At 38.4% G+C, this 19,399-nt stretch overlaps 1 protein-coding gene across 2 annotated transcripts in view; it reads right to left on the bottom strand.

Annotated features, from left to right (window-relative positions):
- ADAM9 (ADAM metallopeptidase domain 9) overlaps positions 1–19,399 on the bottom strand; it is a 113,131-nt gene that overhangs the window by 65,956 nt on the left and 27,776 nt on the right. For both annotated transcript variants that reach the window (XR_003732332.2, XM_001092710.5), the window contains exons 10-12: positions 18,576–18,657; positions 17,649–17,782; positions 2,336–2,507 (exon numbers count right to left, since the gene is read on the bottom strand). Coding sequence is in view for 1 of the 2 variants with exons in the window: in XM_001092710.5 (XP_001092710.2) it covers positions 2,336–2,507; positions 17,649–17,782; positions 18,576–18,657 (388 nt within the window). In the remaining variant the exon portion in view is untranslated. The remainder of the gene's footprint in view (positions 1–2,335; positions 2,508–17,648; positions 17,783–18,575; positions 18,658–19,399) is intronic.

The following is a 19,399-nucleotide window of genomic DNA, read 5'->3' as shown; positions in this document are numbered from 1 at the left end:
CAACAGAATAGTATTTCCCAAAAACAAAGGAAATCTTGTCATTGCAATAACATAGATGAAACTTGAGTCTACAATACCATGCTAAGTGAAATAAGGCAGCCACAAAGGATATAATACTATGTGATTTCACTTATATTAGGTATCTAAAATAGTCAAGTTCATAGAAGCACTGAACAGAATAGTGGTTGCCAGGGGCTTGTGGAACGGAAAATGGGGAGCTGCTGATCAACAGATATAAAGTTTCAGTTACACACAATGAAAAAGTTCTAGAGGCCGGGCACGGTAGCTCAAGCCTGTAATCCCAGCACTTTGGGAGGCCGAGACGGGCGGATCACGAGGTCAGGAGATCGAGACCATCCTGGCTAACACGGTGAAACCCCGTCTCTACTAAAAAAAAATACAAAAAACTAGCCAGTCGAGGTGGCGGGCGCCTGTAGTCCCAGCTACTCGGGAGGCTGAGGCAGGAGAATGGCGTAAACCCGGGAGGCGGAGCTTGCAGTGAGCTGAGATCCAGCCACTGCACTCCAGCCTGGGCTACAGAGCGAGACTGCGTCTCAAAAAAAAAAAGAAAGAAAAAGAAAAAGTTCTAGAGATGTGCTGTACAACATAATACCCAGAGTTAACAACACTGTATTGGACATTTAAAAATCTCTTAGAAGGGTCAGTTTCATGCGAAGTATTCTTACCACATTAAAGTCAAAATAAATCCTAAAATAAGCCCAATATTTATAAATGTACCTACTGTATACTGTATATAAATGTATGCAATAGAGTCTAAAAAGAAATACATCAAACTTATAAAAAATAAAAAGGAAGTAAGAGATTTATGGGGGAAATAAAGGTGTGTAAAGTTGCTTTTACTTACTACTTGAATTTTTTTTTTTTTTTTTGAGACAGGGTCTCACTCTCTTGCCTAAACTGGAGTGCGGTGATCCAATCATAGCTCACTGTAACCTCAAATTACTAGGCTCAAGCAATCCTCCTTGCCTCAGCCTCTGGATAACTAAGACTATTTGGCTTTTCGGGGTTTTTTTTTGTTTTTTTTTTAAGAGACAGGGTCTTGCTATATTGCTCAGGCTAGTTTCAAACTCCTGGCCTCAAGCAATCCTCTCACCTCAGCCTCTCAAAGTGCTAGGATTATGGGTACATGCCACCACACCCAGCCCTATTTGAAACTTTTATACCAAAAAACACCCTGTGATATTTGAGGGGGAGGAAGTATTTTTAAGAGTAATTTTGTAGTGAGAAAGCTCAAGAAGCAAATATAGATTATTATTTCAGTAAGTTTGTTTGTGAAGTTGGGAGAAAAGACTAATAAAATACTTCAGGAAGAAGTTAAGAATGCCTAGAAAGAGAAAGGTCTTAGTCATCCTGATGGCATCTTAATTTAGAAATTAAACATAACCTGCTCAGGTCTCATTTTCCTCACCTGAAAATGGGACTATTAAAACTACCAATCTCTTGGGGTTATTATGAGGGTTATACTGTGTAAGATACTTACCAAAAGTCCCTGACGTGCATCAATACTGCAACAAAAGCCCAACACAGCTCCATCATAAGACACATACTACATTTCTGGAAAGCAAAGTCACCTGGTAAAAGCCAGGCATGGTCAGGTAGGGAAGAAAAAGACGCACTTGTGGAGAAGATTGAGAATACAGTAGAACTTACATACAGTTGAACAAGTGTCTTTCAAACTTAAGACAAGGCCTAGGAGGAAAGGGCTCAAGCAGGCCATGTTGAGAGGAGCGTGGCTAAGTATGGTAAGGAATATGGCTACGGAACAATCCTAACAAAGATGGGCGTGGGTTTAGAGCAATGAGTGTGCATAACAGGTCAAAAAGCCAGAGACCAGTACATACACTGAAGGTTAACAAAGAGAGAGTGCTACTTTGAGTAGCAAGAACTCTGAATACTGAAGGACTCTGGAAGATGGGCCAGCTCCAATTCATTTTTAAAATGAGTCCAGCTAAATAAATATTCCTGCAATGGCAGTACCAGAATGGCGAAAGCTTACAAATAAAGAGCCACGTGAAATTCATTCTTTAAACCAAATAAGCTAATAACCATAAATCATAGAAGATAGCAAAAAAAAAGAAGAGAGAATAAACATGGCACATTCCCTGACTTCAAAACAGATGGCACCATTAGTCATACTCTGAGAAGAAGGAGATGACCAATCCCTGGAACACAGCCATACAAACAAAATAACAATCCTCATTGTGCCGCTAAATTTTACTTTAGCCCCTATGTCAGAGTTGCCCAAAACAAGCAATTTTATTTCTTGCAAATATCATGGCAATTTTACAAAGCAAAAATCAAAAATTAAACTGACCTTTGGCGTACCACAGTCACACTCTTCCCCAGCGTCCACCAACTTATTACCACAGGAGGGAGCACTATAGGCTTCATCAGGCTTTGGAATATTAAGAAGGCAGTTTCCTCCTTTATTTAAAGTCAACTTCTCAAAGTCCTCTGCACTGCAACTGCTGAAGTTTCTGGAACCCCTATAATAAACATTAAGAAAAAGATCTTATGTCACAGCGATTACTCACTTTGAAAATGTTAAGTCATGTGTTTAACCCACAAAGTGCATATTTTAAATGACAGAAAAGAGGCTAATAATTATGTGCACAGAAATGAGAATTCACACCTACTCGTGATAAATATTGAACATGACTTCAGCTACTATATAATAATTCACTATTTTCTTACAATATATTGTACTTCCAAAATATCACTTACATTGAAATACAAAATAATTCTCAGCATCAGAAGAGACTTTAAAAATTATTTAGTCCCATGAAAAATAAAGTTTTATTTATCTAACACAGTAAAGGTTCTTCAAATATTGGAAGGTAGCTGTACGTTGTCTCCAGTCTTTTTTCTACTCTGAAGGATAACATTTTTCTGTTCACCCATGCCCATTACCACTTATTAGGAGCTCTGCAAAAATAATGCAAATGGAAAACTCCAGTTCAGATACACACTGACCATCAAGAGGCAGACTGCGCAGTATAGAATTTCAGCTACTCCTATATGACAAGTTTTCAGTTTGAGCTTTACATATAATAACTTTTATGATAATTCCTGGGAACCATGGTTAGTACTTTGAAGGTTAGTTGGCCTTTAAGAAATGTCCCACTTAAGCTATGTGAGATTTATACAAATGCAATTTTGATATGTCCTACCTGGGATTTTCTTTTTAGCTACTGTTTTACTCAATGACTATAAAATACTTTCAGATAGTCCCACTGGCTGCTTTTACCTTTGAAAACTAGTGGAAAATAGACCTATACACCACCTATATCTTTGAGGAATCCATGTCACATTAAAATTCTATTTTATTTTTACTTTTGTAGCCTGAGTTTTTTGGTGTGATATCCAAAAAATCATTGTTAAGGCCAATGTCAAGGAGCTTTTCCTCAATGTTTTCTTCTTAGAAAGTTTTATGGTTTCAAGTCTTACATTTAGGTATTTCATCCATTTTGAGTTGATTTTTGTGTATGGTGTAAGAAGAGGGTCCAATTGCATTCTTTTGCATGTAGAAATCCAGTTACCCCAGAACCATTTATTGAAGGGAACTATCTTTTCCCCATTGTATCCTCCTGGTGCCCTTGTCAAAAATTAATTGACTACACGTTTGGATTTGTTTCTGGGCTCTCTATTCTGTTCCATCGGTCTACATGTCTGTTTTTATACCACTACCATACCATTTTGATTACTATAGCTATCAAACTGAAAAGCTCTGCACAGCAAAGATAACCGATGAAATGAAAAGTCTGCAGATTGGGAGAAAATCTCTGCAAACCATGTTAAGGTGTATCTTATAACCATGTATCTCATATCCAAACTACATTTTTTAGAACTCACACAACTCCATAGTAGAAAAACAAATAACTCCATTTTTAAAATGAACAAAAGACTTAAATAGACATTTCTCCAAAGATGACATAAAAATGGCCAACAAGTGTATGAAAAGATGCTCAATATCATTAATCATCAAAGAAGTGCAAATCAAAACCACAATGAAATATCACCTCACCCTTATTAGGATGACTACCATCAAAAATGGCCAGGCATGGTGGCTCACCGCTGTAATCCCAGCACTTTGGGAGCCCGAGGCGGGCAGATCACTTGAGGTCAGGAGTTTGAGACCAGCCTGGCCAACGTGGTGAAACCCCATCTCTACTAAAATACAAAAATTAGCCAGGTGTGGTGGTGCACACCTGTAATCTCAGCTACTTGGGAAGCTGAGGCAGGAGAACTGCTTGAACCTGGGAGGCAGAGGTTGTAGTGCGCCAAGATCATACCACTGCACTCCAGCTTGGGAAACAGAGAGACTCCGTCTCAAATAAATAAATAAAAGAGGTGACAAGTGAAGAGTACAGAAAAAAGGGAATCCTTGAGCACTGTTGGTGGGAATGTAGATTGGTGCAGCCACTGTGGAAAACAATAGGAGTTCCCTAAAGAAATTAAAAACAGAACTATCATATGACCCAGCAATCTCACTTTTGGGTACACACCCAAAGAAAATGAAAACACCACCTCATTCTCCCATTTTCAGTGCAGTATTAGCCAAGATATGGAAACAAACAAAGTGTCTGTCAACAGCTGAATGGACAAACTGTGGCACATATAAGACTGATTATTATTCATCCTTATAAAAGGAGATCCTGACATTTACCACAACATGGAGGAACCTGGAGGATGTTATGCTACATGAAGCAAGCCAGACACAAAAAGAAAAATGTTGCATGATCTCACTTATTTTCGAATCTAAAAAAAGAAGTCAAAAACCCAGAGACAGAAAATAAAACACTAATTATGGTGGAGGTGGAGGAAATGGGACATGTAAGTCTGATACAAACTAGCAGATATGTAGGACAAACAAGTCTAGATATCTCAGGTACAGCATGAGGACTATAGATAATAATACTGTATTACATTCAAGATTTTTGCTAAAAGAGGAGATTTTAGGTGCTTTTTGCCACACACACAAAAAATGGGCAACAATGCAGAATGATGGACGTGTTAATCTGCTTGACTAACCATTTCACCATCTATATTTATATCAACACATGTTGTACACCTTAAATACAATAAAATTTATATCTTATATACATTTGTATTTTTTCAGGGGAATTTGGTACCCTGAATCTCTTTTTCATCAGTTTGAGCAATGGTACCAGAAGTAGCAGCAGGAGTGAAAGTTATGTTGCATTCTAGTTAATGAAGAAGCAGCTCTATCTATGGCTGGGTCTTTTGTACATCCAAGGAACTCTAAGAAACATATTTTTCGCCCTGAGCAGTCATGTTAAACTCTTCTTTGCTAACTGGTTTGCAGAAAAGTTGATAGTACTGACTCCTGCCTCTTGGATTGGAATGCAGTCTGCCTAAAACATTTTGGTACTGTTAACTGCTGTTTGACCAAAAAAAAAAAAAAAAAAAAAAAGTCTATAGATGTGGGATGTGGAAGGATTTTAAAAGACTCGCTGGCAGAGAAAGAAAAAAGAAAGAACATAAACTATCAATGGTTTGAGACAAAAGAATAGGCAAAGGCAAAATTCTGACTCATGGAAAGAAAAGACTTAGCACAAGGCTTTTAACAAGAACAGAAAGACTTGTCTTCCTTATTCTTTTTCTTGCTACTAAGAATATTGTAAGGAGGAGTCCTTTTATGCAATATCAACCAACCATTCATTCAACAAATATTTACTGAATATCTATTATGTACAAGGCATTCTTCTTGGTACAAGGGATGAAACTGTGAAATAGCAGATAAAAATCCCTGCCTCTGTAAAGGTTATGATTATGATTCAGTGATTTACTTATATAATAAATTAGGTAGCATATTACAAGGTAATAAATGCTATGGGGAAAAAAGGTGAGGGAGTGTGGGTGTGATGAGCTCTGCAGAGGAAGGGATGCTTGTGATTTTAAAAGGGTAGTCAGGACAGGCATCTCAAACCCGTGAGAGTTCAATCAAAACTGTGTATCCGGGAGAAAAACATTATAGAGAGAAGGAATAGCAAATGCAAAAACTCTGAGGTAGAAGCTTTCCTGGCAGACTGAGTCAGTGAGGAAATGAGTCATGAGAGACACAGTCAGCAAAGATGGGAATAGGCCATTGTAGGAATGTGGCTTTCTACTGTAAGTCAAATAGGGAAGTTAGAAGGGGAAGACCATGGAAAGTGTTGAGCAGGAGTAACATGATTTGACTAATGTTTTAATAGGATCACCATACCTGTTCTACTAAGGAGGAAGACTACAAAGAAGGCCCTTAGAGAAATCTACTAAACAGATGATGATGGACCAAAATGATAACAGTGGGAGCTGTAAGAAGTGGTTGAATTGCTTTTGTTTTAAAGGAACAGCCATTAAGATGAAGAGTGAGAAAAAAGAGAAATCAAGAATGACTCCCAGGCTGCTGTCCTGGGATACTAGAAGGAAGGAGTTACCATTAATTCACATGGGGAAGACTACGGGTAGATCAGATTTTAGGATGACTTTAGGACGGACCACAGGAGTTTGAGCCTAGACATCAAGTAAAAATGTCAAAGCAGTATATAGTAATTATTTGATAAACAAAGGAGACTGCAGTTTAAACAGAGGCTTGTAACTGTTTTTTATTTTGTACTGTTAATCTTTATGTGGTAAGTACAGTGCCTGCTACATGGTATACATGCAATAATGTTTTTTGTAGGAATATATTTAATAATGTAATCCCAACACTTGGGGAAGCTAAGGCAAGAGGATCACTTGAGCCCAGGAGTTCGACGCCACCTGGGCAACACAGTGAGACCCTGTCTCTACAAAAAATAAACTGGGCATGGTGGTGCACACCTGTAGTCCCAGCTACTCAGGAGGCTGGGGTGGGAGGAGTTTAAGGCTGCAGTGAGCTATGATCATGCCACTGCTCTGAAGCCTGGGCAACAGGGCGAGACCCTGTCTCCAAAAAAAACAAAAAACAAAAAACAAAAAACAAAAAAAAAACACACATACACACACTTAAATATATATTTAAATATATATGCTACCTAAATATATATTTCTAAATTATATATATTTAGACAATGGCCATAGAACTTGTGCAGGCATATGTACAGTCCTATATTTTCGTCCCTAATTTTAACCTACATAAAGTCTATCACCTTTAAACAAGTTGTTTTTTAAATATGCTCATTATTTCGTAATTGAAAGATATTTTCTCATAAGCAGTGTTTCAAATGCTTGATCCTTCAGCAATCTACCCCCAAAAAAAAGTTTCACCCACAATGAATTGACTATAGAACTAAAAAGCATAACAAAATCATAGACATTTCTGGTGCTTTTTAACAGATGGAGATAGTAACAACATCCCCCTGTGTTGGCCTTTGGTGACACCTTAAAATGCTCTGGAGGCCACAGTGAAGATGCCCTTTCACTAGCCATCCCTGCCTGGCACCTACAGCAACAAAAAGAGTGATCTTTCACCTGATAACGTGGCTTGAAGAGCAACTCAAGTATTTCTACTCTCTATCACCTCTAGACTCCACAATATTAATGATTTATAGCCTCTCCTCCTCTCTTTTCTCACATCTAGGTGATTTTCCCAAAATGGCTTCAAAAGGAGATTGACAATAATGAAACTGTTTTACCTGGAAACGACAAAGAAAAAATTTCCACTATCATTTAAAACATTATTTCTTTGAGTACTCTGAAAATTCCCAGAACACATTTCCACCATTACTATGCTGATTCCCACAGCCTAGGATTAGGAAGTCTTAAGAGAAGATTCTAAGTGCTGGTACTGAATTAGATTAAGAAAAAAAATACCTGATTATGGAAACTTGCTGACGGAGATGACATTGAGGGGCAGAGTCAAGAAAGTCAATTCTCTAGAAAGGCACCTTCCAGGAAGAGCAACTCACACTTTCCGGAATCTAAGAGCAACGCATGAGAATACCACTGTCCCCAAAATATCATAAATAATAACAAAAAATCTTATTACAAGGGTAGATTATGCATTTTATTAAATAGAACTGGAACCCAAAGACTGAGTTATCTGACGGGAAAAAAATGAAACATCTACAACATCACTGGCATCTAAAAAAAGAAGACACCAAACAAAATGATAGAAAATTAATATTTATTAAATAGCCTGCGAAGCAGAGGGTAGGAAATCTGCCCTCAAAAAAAGAAAGTTTAGTATCACCTTGGTAGTAAAAAGGAATCTGAGGAAAAATAAAAGAAAAAAAAATTACCTAGCATAACCTCATCCTAGTTCAAAAATTTTTTTTTTTTTTTGAGACGGAGTCTTGCTCTGTCACCCAGGCTGGAATGCAGTGGCACGATCTCAGCTCACTGCAAGTTCCACCTCCCGGGTTCACGCCACTCTCCTGCCTCAGCCTCCTGAGTAGCTGGGACTACAGGCGCCCGCCACCAAGGCCGGCTAATTTTTTTGTATTTTTAGTAGAGATGGGGTTTCACGTGTTACCCAGGATGGTCTCGATCTCCTGACCTCGTTATCTGCCTGCCTCAGCCTCCCAAAGTGCTGGGATTACAGGCATGAGCCACCGCGCTCGGCCTAGAAATTATTCTTTAAAAAAATTTTAAATATAATGGCTACACAATATAAAATACCACATGAAGCCACAATACACTACAAGAAAGAAAAAACTGAGCAGATAGAGTCCAATAAAGACTCCTAATTCTAGTTCTAAGATTATCAAATGATAGCCATAAAACATTTATGCTTACTATGATCAGGGGCAAAAGTGACAAGCATGAAAATTTGGGTGGGAAACTAAAATCTACAAAACTAGTATCAGATTTGAAAAAGAACCTGACAGAAATTTGACAAATGAAATAAGCAAAATTAATAACTCAATGGATAAGTTTAACAACAGACAAAATACATATGAAGGCAGAAATCAGTGAGGTGAAAGATATCAGAAGAAATTACCCAGAAGAAAAAAAAAAACACACAAAAAGATAGGAAACATATATTTTAAAAAATAAGAGACAAAGGAGACATAGTGAGGTCTAACACACAGTTCACTAGAATCACAGAGGCATAAGAGACACAGCAAATGTGCAGACACCCTGTGTACACAGGCAATATGTAAAGAAGCAATATGTAAAGACATGACTGAGAATTTTCTGACTGATGAAAAATATCAAGCCACAAACTTTAAAATACTAAAAAATTTCTAAGCAGGATATGAAGACTTATATGTGTAAATGTGTTATATATACCTTACATATGTATGTATGCATGTTTTTTTTTTCTTTCTACAATAGGAACATGATAATGAAATTTCAAAAAAACGTTTGAAGACAAAATTGTGAAAACAGCCATAGGTAAATAGAGAGAGACACTTCAATGGAATAATGGTCTGACATCTGACATCTCAACAACATGGAAGGCAAAAGACAATGGAAAAATCCCAATATGATGAAAAATAACTGATGATGACTCTATATTCAACAAAAATATCCTCAAGAAAGAGAGAGAAATAGAGACACCCTGAGGAGAAAAACAAAAACTAAGAGATATACTACTACTAAACACACACTAAAGGAAAGTCAAAATTGGTTCTTTGATCAGACCTAAAAATGGACACCAAATGGAAGGTCAGAGATGCAAGAGGACCAAAGAGCAAGGGCAGTAGTCAAAATCTAAATGAATAATGATAAACAATTTTCATTCAACAATCACTAGTATCTTCCTGGCACACAGCTATATGAGTCAAGAAAGTGATGAACGGAGTTAAAGTACTATATAGTCTTTGAACTGTGTGGGGAAGGATAAGATTTAACGGTAGACAAGATAAATCAAGAATATATGTAACAATTTCTAGGGTAACTTTAAAAAAAAATAAAAGACTGTATAATTTCCATTCTAGAAATATGTCTAGAAGGAAAACAGTATATGCTAAAATCACTATCTGGCAGTGCACAGTGGCTCATGCCTGTAATCCCAGCACATCAGGAGGTTAAGGTGGGAGGACTGCTTAGGCCTAGGAGTTCAAAACCAGCCTGGACAACATAACAAGACCCCATTTCTACAAAGTGAAAATAAAAGTAAAAACACTCTATCAACCCAAAAGAAATAACACAGAAGATTTTGTTGTTGTTGTTGTTGTCGTCCCATTTTTAACTGATACACAGTAGATGTATATATTCTCAGGATACATGTAATCACTTGATCCATTCATACAATGTGTAAAGACCAAATCAGGGCAATTGGAACATCCATCAACTTAAATATTTAAGACCGAAGACTTAATGGTTTAATAAAACCATTTTATAAAATAAGTTTTAATAAAACTTACTTTATGGTTTAATAAAACCATAAAAGAAGTAAGACAAATAAAGGAAAGACATAAGATGGTAGATTTAAACCCAAATGCTATATTTAATTGATTCTAAAACATTATTTTCATATTTAAATAACTTTGAGACTGAGATTCATTTCAGATTACAATTGAAGTATTAACTTCATTGACACCATATTTCATTCTCAGTGGTATGTAAAAAGTGCTATATCTTATAATCAATGGCATTTAGATTTGATTAAATGTATCAGTAATTACAGTAAATATAAATATATTAAGTGATATAATTATAAAATATATTTTCAATTTGGATTAAAAATAAAATTTAAATATGTTTTAGAAGCATAACTATTAAAAATAAAAATAAATACACTGTCAACACTAAAAAAAAAATATGAGGAAGGTAAAGCAGAATCAGATTATTGGTAGTCCTAGCTACTGCAGTGAGAAAAGAAAAGGAAGTAAAAGGTATACTGACTGGAAAGAAAGAAAAACTTTGTACAGAGATAATATGATCATCTATATATAAAATCAAAAAGAATTGAAAAAGACTCCTGGAACTAAAAAGCAATTACAGAAAGGTTATAGGATACAGGGTTAGTATACAAAAGTCAATTGCTTTTCTATATGCCAGCAATGAACAAGTAGAATTTGAAATTAAAAACATAATATCAGGTACATTAGGACCCCCAAAAATGAGAGTTAGTTATAAATCTAACAAAATATGTATAAGATCTCTATGGGGAAACAATAACACTATCTGATGAAGGAATCAAAGAACTAAGTAAACAGAGAGATATTTCATGCTTACATACAGGCAGACTCAATATTGTCAAGATGTCGGTTCCCCAACTTGATCTATACATTCAATGCAATCCTAATCAAAATCCCAGCAAATTAATTTGTGAATATAGATAAAACTGACTTTAAAGTTTACATGGGGTGGCAAAAGACCCAGAATAGCCAATATAATAGTAAAAAAGAAGAACAAAGTTGGAGGACTGGTGGTACCTAACTTCAAGACTTACTCTAAAGCTACAGTAATCAAGACTGTGTTGCCATTCCAAGACGGCCAAATAGGAACCGCTCCGGTCTGCAGCTCCCAGTGTGACAGACGCAGAAGATGGTGATTTCTGCATTTCCAACTGAGGTACCTGGTTCATCTCACTGGAACTGGTTGGACAGTGGATGCAGCCCACAGAGGGTGAGCTGAAGCAGGGCAGGGCATCGCCTCACCCAGGAAGCGCAAGAGGTCAAGGGATTTCCCTTTCCTAGCCAAGGGAAGCCATGACAGATTGTACCTGGAAAATCAGGACAATTCCACCCAAACACTGTGCTTTTCCAACGTTCTTAGCAAATGGCACACCAGGAGATTATATCCCGTGCCTAGCTCGGGGGGTCCTACGCCCACAGAGCCTTGCTCACTGCTAGCACCTCAGTCTGAGATTGACCTGCGACCTGCAAGGCAGAAGCCTGGCAGGGGGAGGAGCATCTGCCATTGCTGAGGCTTGAGTAGGTAAACAAAGCAGCCAAGGAAGCTCGAACTGGGCGGAGCCCACCACAGCTCTGCAAGGCCTGCTGCCTCTGTAGACCCCACCTCTGGGGACAGGGCATAGGTGAACAAAAGGCAACAGAATCTTCTGCAGACTTAAATGTCCCTGTCTGACAGCTCTGAAGAGAGCAGTGCTTCTCCCAGCACAGTGTTTGAGCTCTGAGAACAGACAGACTGCCCCCTCAAGTGGGTCCCTGAACCCCATGTAGCCTAACTGGGAGACACCTCCCAGTAGGGGCCGACTGACACTTCATACAGGCGGGTGCCCCTCTGGGATGAGGCTTCCAGAGGAAGGATCAGGCAGCAATATTTTCTCTTCTGCAATATTTGCTGTTCTGCAGCCTCCACTGGCGATAGCCAGGCAAACAGAGTCTGGAGTGGACCTCCAGCAAACTCCAACAGACCTGCAGCTGAGGGACCTGACTCTCAGAATGAAAACTAGCAAACAGAAAGGAATAGCATCAACATCAACAAAAAGGACATCCACACCAAAACCCCATCTGTAGGTCACCAGCATCAAAGACTAAAGGTAGATAAAACCACAAAGATGGGGAGAAACCAGAGCAGAAAAGCTGAAAATTCTAAAAATCAGAGTGCTGCTTCTCCTCCAAAGGACTGCAGCTCCTCAGAGCAACAGAACAAAGCTGGACAGAGAATGACTTTGAGGAGCTGACAGAAATAGGCTTCAGAAGGTCGGTAATAACAAACTTCTCCGAGCTAAAGGAGGATATTCAAACCCATCGCAAGGAAGCTAAAAACTTTGAAAAAAGATTAGACAAATGGCTAACTAGAATAAACAGTGTAGAGAGGACCTTAAATGGCCAGATAGAACTGAAAACCACGGCACGAGAACTACATGATGCATGCACAAGCTTAAAGACTGTGTTACTGGCAAAACAAAAGACAAATAGAACAAGACAGAGAGCCCAGAAAGAGTCCCACACAAACACAGCTAACTGATCTCTGACAAAAGACATAAAAGATAGTTTTTTCAACAAATGGTGCTGGTACAACTAGATATTCGTATGCAAAAAATAAATAAATAAATCTAGACACAGATCTTACATCCTCCACAATTAACTCCAAGTGGATCAAAGATCTAAGTGTAAAATTCAAAACTCTAAAATTCCTGGGAAATAACATAGGAGAAAAACTAGATCATCTTGGATATGGTAATTACTTTTTAGATACAACACAAAAGGCATCGTCCATGAAAGAATTAAAATATTAAATGGGCCAGGCGTGGTGGCTCAAGCCTGTAATCCCAGCACTTTGGGAGGCCGAGGCAGGTGGATCACGAGGTCAGGAGATCGAGACCATCCTGGCTAACACGGTGAAACCCCGTCTCTACTGAAAAAATACAAAAAACTAGCCAGTCGAGGTGGCGGGCGCCTGTAATCCCAGCTACTCGGGAGGCTGAGGCAGGAGAATGGCGTAAACCCGGGAGGCGGAGCTTGCAGTGAGCTGAGATCTGGCCACTGCACTCCAGCCTGGGCGACAGAGGGAGACTCTGTCCCAAAAATAAAATAAAATATTAAATGTATGCTCAGTGAAAGACAATATTAAAAGAGTGAGAAGATAAGCTACAGACTAGTAGAAAATATTTGTAAAAGACGTATTTGATAAAAGACTCTTATGCAAAGTATGCAAAGAACTCTTAAAACTAAAAAATAAGACAAGAAACAATCTGATTAAACAATGGGCCAAAGACCTTCACAGATGCCACAAAGAAGATATACAGAAGGCAAATAAACACACAAAAAGATCGTCTACATCCTATGTCATCAGGGAAATGTAAATTGAAACAATGAGATACCACTACATGACTATAGGAATGGCCAAAATCCAAAACACTGACAACACCAAATTCTGACAAAGATGTAGAGCAACAGCAATTCTCATTCACTGTTGGTGGGAATACAAAGTAGTACAGCTACTTTGGAAGACAATTTGGCAGTTTCTTACAAAACTAAACATACTCTCTTAACATATGATCCAGCAATCACATCCCTTGGTATTTACCCAAAGGAGCTGAACACATGGTCACACAAAACCCTGCACGCAGACACTTACAGCAGCTTTTTTCATAATTGCCAAAGCTTAGAAGCAACCAACATGTCCTTCGGTAGGTAAATGGTCAAACTGTGGTACATCCAAATAATGGGACATTATTCAGCACTACAAATAAAGACATGAAAAGACACAGAGGAACCTTAAATGCATATTGCTAAGTGAAAGAAGCCAATGTAAAACGGCAACATACTGCATGATTCTAAATATATGATATTCTGGAAAACACAAAACTACGGAGACAGTAAAAAGACTAGCAGTTGCCAAGGGTTGAAGGGGTAGGGAGAGATGACCAGGTGGAGCACAGAGGATTTTTCAGGGCGATGGGTATATTCTGTATGATACCATAATGAGGGATACTTATCATCATACACTTGTCCATACCCATAGAATGCACAACGCCAAGAGTGAACCATAAAGTATGGACTTTGAGAAGTCCACATGTGTCGATGTAGGTTCGTCAGTTTTAACAATCATACCCCTCTGTTTAGGGATGTTGAAATGGGGAGACTATGCAAGTGTGGGGACAGAAAGTGTATGAGAGGAGTCTTTCTACTTTCCTCTTGATTATTCTCCGGACCTAAAACTGCTAAAAAAAAAAAAAAAGTCTTCTCAAAATATTGAAGAGGAAGGAACACTTCCAAACTCATTTTATGAGCCCAGCATCACCCTAATATCAAAGTCAGACAAGAGACAACCAGAAAAGAAAATTATAAGTCAATATCCCTAGCAACATAAATGTAAAAATCCTCGAGACAAATACTAGCAAATAGAACTCAACAACACATCAGAAACATCAGGCCCTCCAACTAAGTGAGATTTATATCTGCGATACAAGGCTGGTTCAACACACAAAAATGTATTAACACCACGTTAACAGAATCAAGGATCAAAGTCACATAATCATCTCAACAGGTGCCAAAAAGGCATTTGATAAAATTCAACATTCTTTCACAACAAAAAATCTCAACAAACTAGGAAGAAGGAAATCACTTCAATATAATAAAGGCCATATATGAAAAGCCCACAGCCAACATCATACTCCACAGTGAAAAATCAAAAGCTTTCCCACTAAACTGGACAAGACATAGGTACTCACTTTGGCCACTTCTATTCAAGAGATAAGAAGTCACTGGGAGAATAAGGCTGAATAATTCCCCTGGAATGGTCTCTATTATCAGTGTTATCAGTGTCCCTCTACTTCATGTTATCAGTGTCCTCATGTCATCAGTGTCCCTCTACCTCAACTCCTATGGGGTCAGTCTCCCCTGTAGCTACAGAGACTCTCCAAGATCCAGTAACAAACAGTTCACTCCCTTTCTATCTACTGTATCCCTAGCAAGTTTATACACATTCAAATCAACCAACCAAACAACAACAACAACACTTTTTTGGCTCTTCCCTTGGGGAAAATGATGGATACCTTAAATTTGAGATTATGTTATCTTCATATTTAAATGTCAATATGCACTAAGTTTTAAATATAATATTCAAAATACCATTCTCCTCAAAATATTTTAATTATAAGTCTGTTTGACACAGGGTTTACTTTAGGGGAGTGGTTTTAAATACCAACTCACTCAGGTTTCTGTTATTAACATCCAGTTTTGTCATACTGAGGCCTGTTCTGTTGTTTCACTACCCTCAGCCCTCCCAATCCTCCACATTCTGCTCTATTTTATTTCCCATAGCACTTATCGCCTTCTAACACTCTCTATTATTGATTTTCTTACATTTATAGATTGTCTTCCCCCCCAAATGTAAACTCCTTGAAGGGTGAGTCAATCTAACTCACTGAGGTATTCCAAGTGCCGAGAACAAAGTCTAGCAGGTAGTCAGTGCTCAATAAATGTTTCACAAGTTGGTGAATAAAGTATGGGTCCACTCTTCATTGCTCCCTATACCATATTAAATTCCACTATGGCACTGTTTCATAACATTCCCTCCTTACCTCTGAATGCTTCTTTTTTATTTTAATCTATTGACTTACCTCATTGTTCATTACTCATTTCTTGTTTCCCTGAACTGACGTCTTTCTCAACTTCACTGCTGGCCAAAGCAAATCCTAAATTTATTTCCCTCTCCTACAGGAAATCTTTTACAAACATATGACTTTCCTTAAGTACCTAATTTTTTTTTTTTTTATGAAGCATGAATTCTTGTAAGTACTATTTTAACTCTTCCATATCTATTTTTGAGCCTAGTATTTGTTCAAAAACTGTAAATTCTGCTTGAGTGCTTCCCTTTATACTAGCATGTGATTAAAATTGTCTTGTCCACTCAGATCTTCAGCTGAAAGGCTGGTTGACAGAAGTTTTTATTACTCTGTCACTGCTTCAGGAGCCTGAGGGAGGTGGGAAGGGGCATGAACACTTGCAGCCACAGATATTCCCTATGTGAAATCTTCATGTGTGTTTGTTTCTTTGTTTGTTTTGAAATAGGGTATTGCTCTGTTGCCCAGACTGGAATGCAGTGGCACAATCATAGCTCACTGCAGCCTTGAACTCCTGGGCTCAAGTAATCCTCCTGCCTCAACCTCCTGAGTAGCTGGGACTACAGGCACGCACCAACACACCCAGTTAATTTTTTAATTTTTTTTTTTTTTTAGAGACAGGGTCTCACTGTGTTGCCCAGGTTGGTCTTGAACTCCTGGTCTCAAGCAATCCTCCCTAAGTGCTGAGATCATAGGCATGAGCCACCATGTCTGTCCTGTATTTGTTAAAGATACCATCTCTCATATCTAATTTTCACTCAGGCTCAGCAGCTACACACGTATGCACTACAGTTAGGTTCAGGTCTCTGCTTAAGACTCCTGCCTTCTAAATCAGGAAGGAGCCTCGCTGGCATTACAATGAATTTGCATTAGAAATCTACATTTCTGATGCCCAACCACCACGGGACCTTCTATTATAATTATTTTTTAGCTCTGGGACAGGAAAGGGTTCTAAGATCAGATCACAGGCTCTGACTTCCTGACTTTGAATCCCAGTCAGCAGTTTGGATGTGTGACCTCAGTTTCCTCATCTGCAATGGAGATAAAGTATGTGCACCTCATTTCACTGATAAGTACTAAGTGAGTGGACACCTTTTAAAAGCCTACAACAGTGCCTGCACATAAAAAGAGCTTAATAAATGTTAACCATTCTCTCTGCTCTTCTCTGTCTTGCCTCCCACCTTTATCTTTATAAAACAGGGTTTGTAAATAGAAATATGTCAGGATCTCTTCTACCTACAGTGACAATGCAGCACTTTCTCAAAAAGAGGTTTGTGAAGAAATTTCTTACACAGTCCTTCAGTGTAATCTAATCCACACTGAACCTAGCAGAAACTCCCTCCTAATTTCTAATTCAGATATAAACTTTGCCACGTTCTTACACTTTCAGTCTATAATTGGTTTACAGAAAAGTGTAGTTACATACTTGTGTCTATGTAAGTGTTGCCTTCTTAAAGCTCTCTGGAATTATTAAATTAAAAATAGACTTCAGCAATACATCAGGTAACAAACCTCCACATGTACTCCCTGAATCTAAAAGGCTGGAAAAAATAAAAAAGACTTATCATTGGTGTGTCATGTAATTAATTTCAGCGAACCAGAAATAACATTTCCTGTTTTCCCAATGTAGACATGAATATCCCTCACAGTGTAAGAAACATGGATCTATAATACCATATAAAGGAGAAGAAAAAAGAACCCAAGTACTCACGATGCTCCTGAATTCATGATGCAGCTCTTTGCTCCACAGGAACAATCTCTCCCATCATCATGATTCATTCCAAGATTATGACCCAACTCATGAGCAACAATGGAAGCAAATGTCTCCACAGTGATTTGCCCAAACTGTTCAGAACAGGAAGGTAGTAATTAGGTTTCTGAACGCAAAGAAAATGTTTTGCTGCTCAGATTATTTTTTCACAAATGGAAATTTATTCACTACACTGTTGACAGCCTATATGATAAATCAAGCATCCAACAACAGTCTTTATACATTTCAGTCTAGTAAGAAAGTAACATGAATCACATACTGATGATGGACATGGATCCTTCAAGCAAGAGATAACCACTTTAGCACCAAGAGATTACTCATGGTAGTTTATAGGAAAACAAGTTGATGGTTCTAATTTAATTATCTAAAATGGAGTACATGTTTCCTCACCCATAAAAAGTAAAGAGCTACACTCATAAGTGGGAGCTGAACAATGAGAACACATGGACACAGGGAGGGGAACATCACACACTGGGGCCTGTCAGGAGGTGGGGGACAAGGGGAGGGAGAGCATTAGGACAAATATCTAATGCATATGGGGCTTAAAACCTAGATGATGGGTTGATAGGTGCAGCAAACCACCGTGGCACATGTGTACCTATGTAACAAACCTGCACAGTATGCACACGTATCCCAGAACTTAAAGTAAAATAAAATAAATAAAAAAGAAAAAAGCTAATAAACACATAATACATATTTAAAAACTTGACCCAGTCTCTAGGGAAAGAACCCATCTGCCACTTCTACTGTGTTCCTCATAACACCCAAAATATCGTTTTAAGCACCAGGAGAGGAAGTACACAGTCAATAAATGCTAGATATTGTCCCAGTGCAAACATCCAAAGTTAAACATCAAGAACAACGTACCACATTAATCCCGCCTGCGTGGCTCCTTGAACACACTGTTCCCACAAACGCCATTCCTGCAGTTCCACCAAAACCTTTCTTTCTAAATGAAAATGTAAAAGTTAAAAAATGTTCTTGGGGAAAAAAGGGACATGTTGCTTTTATTTTATGAATAATCTCAACTGGATTAGGAGAACCTACAAATCATGGCAGAAAAATGGCAAAAAAAAAAAAAATTCTAAAATCAGAATATAATTATGCCTTATCCCCTTCTTATTAATTTTTTCAGACAAATGAAGACACTTTCTGGATACCGAGACAAGTTTGTTTCTTTTTACCTTCTAGATGAAACCTCTCCTAAAACACATTAGGTTTATTTATTCACACAATTTAGTGAAGAGAGACAGATAACGAAGGAAATGAATATGTTTACACGGGCAGCTGCACGCAGTGAGCAGGGTGAACGTGAAAGTCAGGATGGGCCAGAAGTAGTGGCTCATGCCTGCAATCCCAGTACTTTGGGAGGCCGAGGTGGGCAGATCACCTGAGGTTTGAGACCAGCCTGGCCAACATCATGAAACCCCCATCTCTACTAAAAAAACAAATACGAAAATTAGCCAGCTGTGGTGGCACACACCTGTAATCCCAGCAAATTGGGAGGCTGAGGCAGAAGAATCACTTGAACCCGGGAGGCGTAGGTTGCAGTGAGCCAAGACTGCACCACTACACTCCAGCCTAGGTGACAGAATCAGACTCTGTCTCCAAAATTTAAAAAAAAAAAAATCTGGATGGGCCCCGTGTGATTCCCAACCACACCCTACACACCTGTACCTCAGCACCTGTTC

This window comes from Macaca mulatta, chromosome 8 (genome assembly GCF_049350105.2).
Source record: "Macaca mulatta isolate MMU2019108-1 chromosome 8, T2T-MMU8v2.0, whole genome shotgun sequence".
NCBI classification, from domain to species: domain Eukaryota; kingdom Metazoa; phylum Chordata; class Mammalia; order Primates; family Cercopithecidae; genus Macaca; species Macaca mulatta.
This window is presented reverse-complemented; position numbering and strand designations above follow the sequence as displayed.